The 12,880-nt window shown below is 38.1% G+C and overlaps 1 protein-coding gene across 1 annotated transcript in view; it reads left to right on the top strand.

The window, feature by feature from the left end:
- The window catches only part of LOC107673061 (agrin-like), a gene marked incomplete at its 5' end in the record, with an annotated part of 148,835 nt that extends 135,980 nt beyond the window's left edge, over nucleotides 1-12,855 (top strand). The window contains 6 exons of the mRNA XM_016466495.1: nucleotides 849-965; nucleotides 1,437-1,620; nucleotides 2,178-2,265; nucleotides 8,107-8,331; nucleotides 9,812-9,915; nucleotides 11,818-12,855. Coding sequence (XP_016321981.1) covers nucleotides 849-965; nucleotides 1,437-1,620; nucleotides 2,178-2,265; nucleotides 8,107-8,331; nucleotides 9,812-9,915; nucleotides 11,818-11,975 — 876 coding nt within the window. The remainder of the gene's footprint in view (nucleotides 1-848; nucleotides 966-1,436; nucleotides 1,621-2,177; nucleotides 2,266-8,106; nucleotides 8,332-9,811; nucleotides 9,916-11,817) is intronic.
- Between the last annotated feature and the right edge of the window lie 25 nt (nucleotides 12,856-12,880).

Here is a 12,880-nt window from a genome sequence, read left to right as displayed (position 1 = left end):
CTGACCACTTGAAACAGCAGCTGGGTGAAAACATTCCTGGCTATGCTGTCTAGGCCCAACCGCATGCTTGGACTGGCCTCCGGGTCCGTAGCCAGAGCTTTTCAAGCCTTCGCCTGTATCCGTACTTAGCTATTCTTCTTTTTATATCGCTGGAATGAGAGCTGGACCACACGTCAGAAATTGGCATTGCTGTTGATGTCCCATCTTTTTTTTTCCCCGGCAATTAACTTGCCTTTCCCCCAAGGCAATTATTGGCCTACATAAAATAATTTTTTTTAATTCTTTTTAAGTAGAGCCTCATGCAGAAAAATCCCACTGTAACTAAAGCGATTTTCACACAGGTTGGAGAAACGCTCATTTCATGGTCATCTGCGTTGTGAGCAATACACCAATTAGAGTTTACAGCTCAAGATTTTAAAGGTCCGAGGAACAAGCAGGCATCCATTACATTCTTTCATTAAAAAACCATCCATATCAATCGTCCTCATTTCAATCTCTGCAATTTTCTCTCTCACTTTTTTCCTACTCTTTTCCTCCTGTCTTATAGGTTAGAGTCATTTACCATTCAGGGAACTGAGCTTAAATCAATTATGGTTTTGTAATACAACACTCACGTTGATGTGGATAAGGATTAGGTGTAAAAGTTGAATCAATAAGCCTGCTGATGTACAGTAAACATCTAATCTTATACTGATTGCTTTTACTGCAGTTGCTCTGCTAGATGACCCATAAAAATGTATAGCCATTTTGTTTGCATTAAAGGATGTGACTTTTATTAAGTTTGAAGAGCGAATAGAGGATAAGGAACAGTTTGTGTGGTTTCTCACGCTCATTTTTGTACTCTCCAGAATCAGCACACAGATCTTAATCTGAAGGAGTCGCTCTTTGTGGGCGGAGCCCCTGATTTCCGCAAAGTAGCCAGAGCTGCTGCGATCAAAGATGGCTTCAAAGGGGCCATTCAGAAGGTGAGAGCTATTACAGATGCATTAAAGTCATGAATTCTCATTAACATCCCATTTTACTTCCATCAACTGATGTATTTTTAGAGAGAAACAGGATATTCAGTGAGAATAAACCTGAATTTACCCATTGGGAATTAAATGGATAGTAAAAAATGGATGTTACTTACTAGAATAAAGTCAGAGCCAAATGTGATTTGCTTAAACACCCCCTAAATAGCTGTTTGGCTATTGGTTAACATTGTCCAATAGCCTGTAAGGCCTTAATGGCATCATAGGAAAAGCAAAGTTGTTTCAGAAGAAGCACTAGTAATTATATTTGGGTACAAATTCACAAAGAGAACACATTTTTCATGCTTTCTACTTTAAAATAGGAAATAGGTCTAAAAACATGCATTAAAAATGAAACAGTTTTGACTTAAAATAATTTTGAACTAATTTGAAAATAATTTGGACTTTAAACATCTGTCTCCACAGATTACTCTGATGGGAATTCCAATCCTGAAATCTGATAACGCCCTTCACTCCAGTGATGTGTCCATGTATCCCTACCACCCCTGCTCCAAAGATGTTTGTGAGAACGGAGGCCGCTGCAACCCTCTGTTGGACAGCTACGAGTGCATCTGCCGCCACGGATTCACTGGACAGCACTGCCAGGACGGTTAGTTCCTTATTTCATCACTTTTTTTAATGCAGAATCGTATTACCCAGTACGGCCTCTCCTCCAACTCCCTCACACTCCTTTAAGGCAAGACTTGCATACATCTTTTGCATACATCAACATACGACTTACTTAAAAGGAAACGCTCATGGCAGCTTTAGCCAATCATACACTCTAAAAAATGCTGGGTTGTTTCAACCCCCATATTTGACACAAAGTTGGGTTGAAACAACCCAGCATTTTTTAGAGTGTATGCTCCATATGTAGATTTAGCTAAATCCACACCTCCAAACTTTCACAAATAATACCAGCCATCATCCTTCGTTCCATTTGTATGCTTATCACAAACGCACATTGGCACAGTTGCAAGAAACCCAAGAACTTTTGCTCACCTCGTTAACCTTGCTGGGTCCTGCTGTTGTATCTTTAACCTTAATTAAGCCACTCAAGCATGAAGCCTGCGATATATCACGCTTTCCTTCTTCTTTTTAATTAAACAGTGCTGTGTCTCACATCAATTGGTGTAATTTCACTCCATCTTCTCTCCTCCCTTCCAGCAATAATCGAGAAATCTGCTGGGGACACCGAGGCCATTGCGTTCGATGGTCATACATTCATTGAATATCACAACGGAGTCACCAAGAGGTAATGTCAATGGCCTCCCCGATGATCACGATCCACCCTGAGCATCCCTTCTCTATATTAGCAGTCAATGAGGGGTGATGACAAGCTAGATTACTCCAGCCCCATTTAAGGTCCAACGTGCTTCCTCGTTTTAGCTAATGCTTTGATCTCATCAATTACCACTTCCACTGGCCTGTCTCTTTGGTTTTACATGAACCCTGCTCGGTTCTAATTAGCGTAGCACCCGAAGGAGTCTCATGACTCCACTACGACGTACCACACTTATGCGCTGTAATGAACCTTCCTCCACCATCACTGGGAGCTCAAAACCACTCGTCTCCACTACCACACATATCCTAAAGCACCATGGATGGTCATGTCTTGATAATTGCTTCCTTCTTCACTTATCAGATGATTTCTCTTCCTTTGGTTGGTCTGATGTGTCAGCGGTCCAGCAAACACCAATTCCGTCAACATTTTCTTGGTTTCTAAGAGAAAGAATTAATTTTTAAGCCCATGACAAGTGTTATATATCCTATTGCAATGTCTCCACCAGTGTTGGGGATGCTACTTTAAAAATGTAGCTTTCAAAGCTACTCATATTTTAAATGAGTTAAATTACAGTGAAAATACCCAATTGAAGGTGTAGATATCTACACTAAAGATTACTAAAAGTAGTTAACTACAATGAAGCTATTTATTTATTTTAGGTCATATATTTTAAAATATAACACATATAGAAATCAAGTGATATCATTTATTTTATCAGGACAATGCTTTCTGGCACAAAGGATCTCAATTAGAGTGACCATATTTAAATTTTAATTAAAAACGCAGTAATTTACACATCCTGATTCAAAAACATGATGAACAGCAGAACTTAGCTAAATATTTGACTAGATTAACTGTAATTGTTTTCTTGAACAGATTCATTTACATGAGCCATCCATTTAAAATGAATTGGTCCTTCCAGTGCCACAGGGAATCTTGATTCACTGATTCACATGAGAGTCCGCATTAGAAAAATGTTAGTACAACTGAGAAATGCACCTCGTACCACTTATTTCACAAACTAGTATTCTGAAAAGGGGTGAATCTCAATACAGTGGCACTCATCTCTGTTATGTGTTGTGTGTGTTTGTGTCAATCTGTCTGTCTCTATACACAGCTTTTGTTGTCTTTGCTCTTGTCTGTCTGTCTCATGTGAGTGTACTCTGTTGTCTTCTTTCTGCTCTCAAGCCAACTGACCAATGAGATCCCAGAGTAAGTAACCCAGAGACATTCTGGGATGGATTTGATTAAGCGAAACTAACATCTTTTAAGAAAACCATCGACTTAACCCAACATAAGACATTAGTTTTTTCCTTGTATTTCCATTTACATCACATTCAGGAAAACATTTTTGAAAAATACATCTATTATACATAAATATATATTTTTCCAGGAAAGGTTGCATTTTCGTCAGCTGTATCAGAAACCAGTTTCAGGAATGCATGCTTGGCATGAATGATGATGAGCATTGTGATACTCTGATAGATTCCCACAGGAATCATACATGGAAATACCTAAACTGACTTTGGAAATATGTCTGTGTGTATTCTTGTGTTAAAAAATAATGAAACCCCTTTTAACTGCAAGTATTATTTGACTTTTTAAAGCACAATGTACATCAATATTTAGTTGGTATTTACAGCTGGGTTTAAATGGCATTTTGCCGCCACATTAGGAAAATGTTCAATCTGTTATAGTGTTCTTTTTAGTGATTCTTATTTTAAATTATTTGTTTCCTTCTGAATGTAATTAAGTGTCTAAGTGGCTGCACTGAGCCCTTAAAAACTGGCAGCTTGATTAAATGGAATTATGTTATGTATTATGCTCATGAAAAGTTCCTGTCCGGCTTTTAAACCACGTCACTTTGTTTGTCAAATCGCTCCCAGTGATTTCTAATAATTGTGCCCAAGGATGAAAGCGAAAGTGGCACATTAATCAAGGATTTGTCTCTCAGAAAACTGGACACAGTTAAAGAGGCTCCATCCAGTAGAGAGAGCGAGCCACCGCTGACATCAATAACAGTTAGGACAAGGCCCTCTTCATTGACTTTCACTCTTCTTGGGGTTTAATGCGTGTCACTTCCTGTACAAATGAAGTGCCAGATTAAAATTAATCTCAACCAAGAAAGCTGACCGGCCCTTCAAAATGAGTGTCATCAATTTAGCTTGATCTGGTTTTGAACAGAGCCCTTAAAGTTAATGAATTCCTCAGAGGACGCCGGCATAGTGGCGCCGTATCTGTGGGAGTAGAGTATTATTTCTGTTAGTATTTACTGTGCTCTTCATCTGTCTTTATTTTCTCTCTTTAGCTCAGCAGCCTTGGATCAATTTACCCATTTTTAACATTTAAGTGTCCTGTTCCTTAATGCCTTTTTTATGTAATTGGCCTTTTGACAAAAAGAAGTATCTTGTATTTAGCTTATTCAAAACCTAGTGAGCTATCTTGCTGCCTTCTTAGTAAGCATAATAACTCTCATTGAACCCTTTAAATTACCAATTTGTAATGCTTTATATAAGCAGAAAATCACATTATATAAATAGAATCTTGACTTACAGTTGATTTTAGTAGAATTTGACATTAGCATGTTGCTAAGCTAACAACACACTACTAGCATAACAACATAAAACACAGCACACTTTTTTTACTTACACTGAAATATTTTTGTTAGTTTTCAGTGCTGAATGTAAATTGTCTCGTCCATCATCTTGAGTTCTATGCACTGAATAGCCTACATATGATGCTAATATTTTACCTTTACAAAAATTTACCATGGTTTTATTATAGTAAAAGTGTAGTAACCGTGGTTTTTGATGTATTGATTACCATTTGTATAACCACAGTTTTACTACAAATACCATGGTTAAACTATGGTTAGTGAAGCAAAGCCATGGTTAATTTGGGTTTACCATAGTTTAACAATAGTAACCATGGTTTTTTGGTTTTATTTGTAGTAAAACCATGGTTAACTTTCATAAGGGTAACAAACCAAGTAATTAAATTAAGTGGACCTATGATGCCTTAAAATGCTGGCTCCACAGGCAGCTCACTAGGTTTTGGAATTTGATCGAAAACAATCAGTCTTTCAAACGTATACTCACTTACTCAGTTGCTCTTTTTCTCACTTTCTTGCTCTCTTGACTGGTTGAGAATGATGGAATTGTTGATAAATTGCAGTAACTCAACCATGTGACAGCGCAGAACAATAAAACAGCATGTCAGTACCACTGGTACCACCGATAAAGTCTTCCAGTGTTATTTCTTTGCCTAGGCTGGCATAACAACTGAAAGACTAGAATAATTTAGTGAGGTCACTCCAGCTTCTTGGCGCAGGTCTTCTTGTCTGTATGTTATGCAATCCCTGTTCTTGCCCTCCGCCCTTTTGCACTCATTGCATGCCTATCATTTCTTCCCTTGCTCCTCTAAGCCCTGAGTCACTGGAGAACCCATCTGACCAGAGGTGAGTCCCCTCTGCCTGAACTGTTTCCAATGACATGCCGTCCTCCCACACTCAGCCACCCTGCAGAGGCTAAAGGCCAGGGCTTTTGTCAGGTAGCACGTCGCAGCTTGCACTCTGAAATCATTCGTAATACACAAGCCTTGATAGAATATGTGGAGTTTTTCCATTTTCTATGCTGATTTTGGGGCCTCGGTAAAAGGATTACTTTTAATATGTGACATGCTCTATCATTTTGAGTTGTAAGTTACAGTGAATATACATGATTAAAAACTTACAATCCTAAAAAAGGAGTAGTTTCCACAGAAATATTAAGCAGCACAACTGTTTTCAACATTGATGAATAATAAGTGCATTTTTTAGCACCAAATCAGCATATTAGAATGATTTCTGAATGATCATGTGACACTGAAGACTGGTCACTAATGGCTGCTGAAAATTCAGTTTAGGATTAAATAACATTTTATAATGTCATAAAATATTAGAGAGTTATTTCAAATTGCAATATTACCTCACAGCATTTCTGTTTTTACTGTATTTTTGAGTTGGTGAGCATAAGAGACTTAATAATAATAATGATAATAATCAACAACCCAAAATGATGGAGCAGTATGGTAACATATTAAGCAGAACAAATGTGCTAATACAAAAAAAAACATCTAGCTTGAGTTCTGTGACTGCAGATTCTTTGTGGACCTGCTAAGATGTTAGAAACAGGTACAGTATTTAATGACTATTCCCATGTGAGCCACTGGCCCCTAGAGGTGGACAGCATAAACCACTCTAATCACTTAAATTATGAAAAAAAAATGATGCACCACCCTATTACACAAGCTGCTGCTCTCAAGATTTTTTAAAAGCAAAATACTCAAAATAGATCTGTTTCTTTGTAAATGGAATCCAGCTTTAATGACTTAAGCCCTACTTCTCTTTAGAATGTTCTAGATGCTTGAGATCCTAATGGGACGTGAGCAATAATGAGCTCAGCAGAGTGGTGTATAATCACAGTTAGCTGCCCTGATGCCGTAGCTCTGGCCTGGGGCCGTGCAAAGGGAAGGCCTGTGGAAAGAGTCCAGTCAGCACATTACACGTGTCTCATCGGGAAAGAATTCAATTACAGCAAATAATTATTCAGCTTTACGCCGTCAAAGGCTCATCAACAGCATTAGCATAATGAAATTCTGTCTTTTTAATCAAACGAATTAAGATATGTTATTTCCAATTCTCAAGTCGTAAGTAGAGCTGCTAATATTGTGATTTGAAATTTGACTTGTCAGTCGGGCATATAGTGTCTGTCTTCAGATGAATCGTTCCACGAGACAACACGTTTTGTTGGACTGGACTCTTTCTAGGTTCAATTCTCGAAAAAGAAAAAAATGCACCTGCGGCTTATTTATTCACCCAATTTTCACTTTGATAGGAAACACAAATACAAACAATCTCACAAATAAACGGCATCGGTGATATCACAGATTGCATACCGTGGAGAAAGTGTTTCTATTCGCCGCGATGTGGTGTGAAGATGCGCGCGCAGTCGCCATCTGCTTTCTTTTCTTCTGTGTATCGTGTCCGTTGTCTTGTTCCTCTCCGTTTTGTCTTTGTCTTGTCTGTGTCTTTATTCGTGTTGTTGTCACTTGTCTTACTCCTGTTTACACGTTACCTGATTTAGCAAACAAGCCCCCACACTCTCGCTATTCTGTCTCACAAACGCGCTTTCTTTCTCAAATAAAGGCTCTCTTGATGTCACGACTGCAGGTACACCACTGAGAACAAAGGAATTGTTGTAAAAATAGCCGCTTTTTTTTCTGTGGCGTATCTGTGCAAAGGGGGCAGAACGCGAGATGTGTTGGTTTCAATCGGCTCCCCGATGACCTGAACAATAGCTCGCTCTGAGTGACACTGTCCTCCCTGAGGACGGGCAGATGTCACCTTCTTTATGCCTTACAAGTGAGGGCTGCATCCAGGGAACCAGATCAAAACACACATCAGACGGCAGCTGATATGGGCATCCTTCCTTAGTGCTCCCTGCGCAGGAAGAGAAAATCTAGAGCTTGAAGGCAAAATAGGAAGTGTTAACTTGGAGATAACCTAAAGTGTGTCACACATGCGCCCTTCCCCCATCAGCGTGGCCTAGTTTACCTAGTTTCACAGAGACCCACAAGTGTTCAGTCTGCTCATTAGTTTATCAAACCCTCACTGGGTTTTTGACTGTATTGAAGTTGTTTTCACCCATAATTCCGTCACTGTTGTTGTTAAAGTAGCAGGTAAATCAGGGCTTCATGCACGTCCTGCGGTTTACACGGCGTCTCTGAAACGGCAATGGATTTGTGATAGCATTTCCTGTCTCTTTGATCTAGCGAGAAGGCCCTGCTGGTGAATAAATTTGAACTGAGCATCAGGACTGAGGCTACTCATGGTCTGATTTTGTGGAGCGGCAAGGGAGTGGAGCGATCCGATTACATCGCCCTCGCAATTGTGGACGGCAATGTGCAGATGACCTATGACCTTGGCTCCAAGCCTGTGGTGCTGCGCTCCTCTGTACGGGTCAACACCAACCGCTGGATGCAAATCAAGGCCAGCAGGTAAAAAAACACTGAGAGTTATTCCATCATCGCAGTTGCAGACATTTACAGGGCTCAAGAGAAAGGATTTTTTCTGCTTGTCCTTTCAAGCCAGTAGTTCAGATTTCTACTTGACCTGCCAACAACTTTATCGGCCCTCAATAACAATTATACATTTTAGATTAAAAAAAATATATATATATATTCTAAAATTGTTAATGTATAATTTTATGTTTGTGATTTTAAATTTTCACATTTAAAATTTATGTTTTTTTATTATTTAATATTTATTATAAAACTATTTTTAAGAATATAGAATACCATTCAGAAAAGTTGGTGTTGGTGGGAGTTTTTAATGTTTTTGAAAGTTTTTTTTTTATTCTCACAAGGGCTGCGTTTATTTGATCAAAAATACAGTAAAAGCTGTAAAATTGTTAAATACTATTACAATTTAAAATAACTTAATAAATACTCTGTTTAATATATTTTAAAATGTAATTCTTGTGATGGCAAAGCTGAATTTTCAGCAGTTATTACTCCAGTCGTTGTGTCATATGATCCTTCAGAAATCATTTTGATATACTGATTTGATGTTCAATAAACATTTCTTCTAAATGTCAATGTTGAAAGCAGCTTCTGTTTGATATTTTTGTAGAAGCTGTGATACATTTCAGGATGCTTTTATAAATAGAAATGTAAAAAAAAAACTGCATTTATTTGAAATAGACTTTTATTTCCTTAAAAAAATTCTTACTGACCCCTTACTTTTGAATAGCAGTGTATAAATGCCTTTTTTAATCAAATGTTTAGATTTCTTCGTTTAAAACAAATTTAATCCAATTTAGAAATGGTTGGAAAATGCTGCAAAACAATGCATAGCAAAACATACTGATTGCTTTATCATTTTCAACCAATTCCTACTGACACTACAGTACAATTTCTATCATTCTTAAATTTCAACAAAGCACCATTTATAAAAACAATAATTTTACTTGGCTGACACGTTTATGCAAGGCATAAAATTAATAGTCAACTTTCCCAAAACTCTCTTACACCGACCCTGGAACAGCTGGCCATCCTTATTATTCAGCCCTTATTTACAGTATATATGACACAGTTTGCCATAGAACTGTTTGCTAGCAATGATGAACATTTATATTTATCACAGGCTAGTTTTGCCATAGAAATGTTTACCAGCAGTGGCAGTCATTTATATTTGCCTCAGGCGTGCCAGACAATTATATTTACCACAAATTTGCTGTAGACATTTCCCAATGGTGGCATGTTATTCAAAGCTTGCTGCAGGTTTATGACTGCAAGTGAAAAGCTGCAATCTTTTTTTCCCCACATTACTACAATTTCATTTGCCACAAATTTAGTACATATTAACCGCAAGCTTGCCAGAAGGCCAATCTTCCAGAAATGTGAGGGAAAGTCACATGTTCAATGTTAATGCTGAGCTGTGACTCGCTATCTTCCTGTACTTCTCTATTCTCCACAGAGCGCTCAGAGACGGCTCGCTGCAGGTTGGTAATGAGGCAGCTGTCACTGGGTCATCACCCTTGGCTGCCACACAGCTGGACACAGACGGCGCTCTCTGGTTGGGTAAGTCTTTGCTCATTCGTAGCTCATTTACAAACCGACTACGTACACCTGCTCCGACACACCGAATATCAACAGTCCCCTCTTAGCTTGTAATGTCTAATTGGATCTTCCCCCACAGCGAGTGCTTTTGAAGAGCTTACCCCAGTGACCCCTGAGCATCTCTCAAAAGCATCCATGTTAAAACACAATATTGCCTTATTATGGTTAATTAATAATTCCAGGATGAGTCTTTACTATAGGGTGTTTTAAAAAGTGTTTGCCTTCTCTTTCTCTTTTGACAAACCTATAAACTGCTCTGGGTGTGTGTTCACGGTGTGTGTGTGTGTGTTCACTGCTGTGTGTGTGCACTTTGGATGGGTTAAATGCAGAGCACTAATTCCAAGTATGGGTCACCATGGCCACATGTAACGTCACTTTTTAAGATTAAAAAGGAGGATTTATTCCATTTTAAGGGTGCAAAATCTTCTGCGAAAAGTATTTCAGCACAGGCCAGCCAGTAGAACAGGTGCTGTGGATGCCCGGTGGCTAGAATACATTATCCTTAGACAGCCCGAACATCAAGAGCTCCCTCTGAAAATCCCTTCTTTCAAATGTCATTATTTATATACTTATTCAGATGTAATTCACTTGAAATTAGCCCTGTCAATCCTCCCGTCGCAAAGCATACAATCCGATTACAGGGGAAACACGCGGGGAGGCAAAAGGAAGAGAGAAACGTGAGTGAATTGCAACAGAGGGAGACATTTTTCGCCGTGCTCAAAGAGCAGGAGACGGAGCTGGGTTTTCGACAGTGTCAGATCCCCGAGGGAGGCGAGCGTAACTCTCACTCGGAAAGCTGTCAGGGAATGTCCCCAGAGCCTGGCCTCCCAAAAACACTGTTTGATCTTCTCACCTGTTCCTGAGTGTTGTGTCTCTATCGTTCTTCATTCTGACACCCCCACGTTACACCTTCAGAGTCTCAGGTGTGATTAAGTTTTTAACAGTCTTCTACACAGGGTTTCCATAAGCCACAGACTGTTCATCGGCCTTTAATAATATATAGTGCTGTAGCTCGCCTGCATGGCGGGTAATATCTCAGGTTACACAAAGATGTGCGTTTATACTATGGGTCAGTGACATACAGTACAGTACGAGTGTCCATGGTTTAAAAAAAAAGTACAAATTGTTGTAATTGTACAGTTTTGTGATATCTTGCTAAAAAGACATTTCTTAAAGTTATTAAGACTTGTTATCTTTGTATTCATGTTTCATGAAGTTTTAAGAAATATGTATATACAAATATTATAAATAAAGTACAAATATTTTCTTTACACCATGTATGCATTTGACTATACCCACCTTTAAAAATCAAGATAAAAATAATTACTTATAATTATCATAAATTATTAATTCACAAGAAATAAATATATAAAATATAAATACATACATACCTATATATACTGTATATATATATTATTATTATATATTAGTATATATATTATTAGTATTTTTTTGTCCACCAAATTAAAGTCATATAAGAAATAATAAAATATTATGCTAAATTGCTAAAGCTTTTCATTTTACCATTTCATTTTTGTAGACTTTTTTGATATCTGGATAGTTTTAGTTTTTGACCTTATTCCCTCCAAAAATATCAAAATGAAATGATAATATTAATTCAGAAATGAAATTCATGCTTTGGGGGGGGGGAGATCATCATCGTCTCATATGCTATGTGATAGCATGCATTTCTGACAGCCTCTGAGTATGTTTTAAGTGATTGGATGGCTTTTTAAATCAATTGTATGCACTTGTGCTTGAATCAGTTGAAATGGTTTAAGTCTGTCTCTTGTGTGAACATGAAGTGCTGTGCAGTATATCATGTACACTTGATCTGATCTTGTCCATTCCTCGCATCTTCAGGTGGTCTGGAGGAGCTGTCCGTAGCTCGCCGGTTGCCCAAGGCTTACAGCACAGGCTTTGTCGGCTGCGTGAAAGACGTGATAGTCGACGGGGTGGAACTGCATCTGGTTGAGGACGCCTTAAACAGTCCCAAAATTGTACACTGTTCTGCCAAATAGGCTGTCACCACGTTCCTCCCAACACCATGTCTACTGCTGTAATTATTTTTTGTATACTTTTCTTTGCCTTTTATATTGGAAAAATTACATTGTTTTAATTATAATTTTGTTTTTTGGTTTGTTTGTTTTTCTCCCCATCATTGCGTCCAACAATAATCAAGTCACCAGTCAGCGAACATGGTGTCACAAGACAAGCAGAAAGTCGTATTGCATCTGTCCTGTTTCTATGACAAACAACAGAACATGTACTTGCTCATTACTTGAACAGTGGCAGATGAGGTTGGTGCTGTTTGTGCCGTCTGGATTGCCTTCTCTCGTCCTGTCCAGCATTCACTATACATTCCTCTGAGCTGTTGCTGTGGTCCATTACTACGTTTAAAAAAGGTCTAAAACATGGCTTTCCGCTTTATCGACACGACAGCAACTGTTAAAAACACTGAGCAAGACTATGTATGATATTCCTCATTTATGATACCACTAACAAGGACGAAAGCTCGAAACTTGGAGTACTGATAGTAGCTGACGTAACATTTAGCATTCCTCAAAATTCACCATTGTTTTTTTTTTCCAATGCAAACATCATTGACCTGTGAGATGTAATAAATAGTAACGAAATACATGAGACTGTGAATTTTGAAGATGCTATTTTTTGTTGCAATCATTCGTCTCATGTGTTGTGCATATCTAAATAGCAATTACATATATATAAATATACTATATGACCACTTGTTGCATGCATCTTTTTAAGTGTTGCGTTGATTTTGCCTTGGTTTTCTTGATCTTCATTATTCCATTCAGGGCAGAAATGTAGCTGACTACATTGCAATCTTGACATCTGATCATTCAAGTTGGGAGATATTGAAATTGTATATATATATATATATATATATATATATATATGCTGA

The sequence above is a fragment of the Sinocyclocheilus anshuiensis genome, unplaced genomic scaffold (assembly GCF_001515605.1).
Source record: "Sinocyclocheilus anshuiensis isolate Anshui unplaced genomic scaffold, SAMN03320099.WGS_v1.1 scaffold364, whole genome shotgun sequence".
Taxonomy (NCBI): domain Eukaryota; kingdom Metazoa; phylum Chordata; class Actinopteri; order Cypriniformes; family Cyprinidae; genus Sinocyclocheilus; species Sinocyclocheilus anshuiensis.
This window is presented reverse-complemented; position numbering and strand designations above follow the sequence as displayed.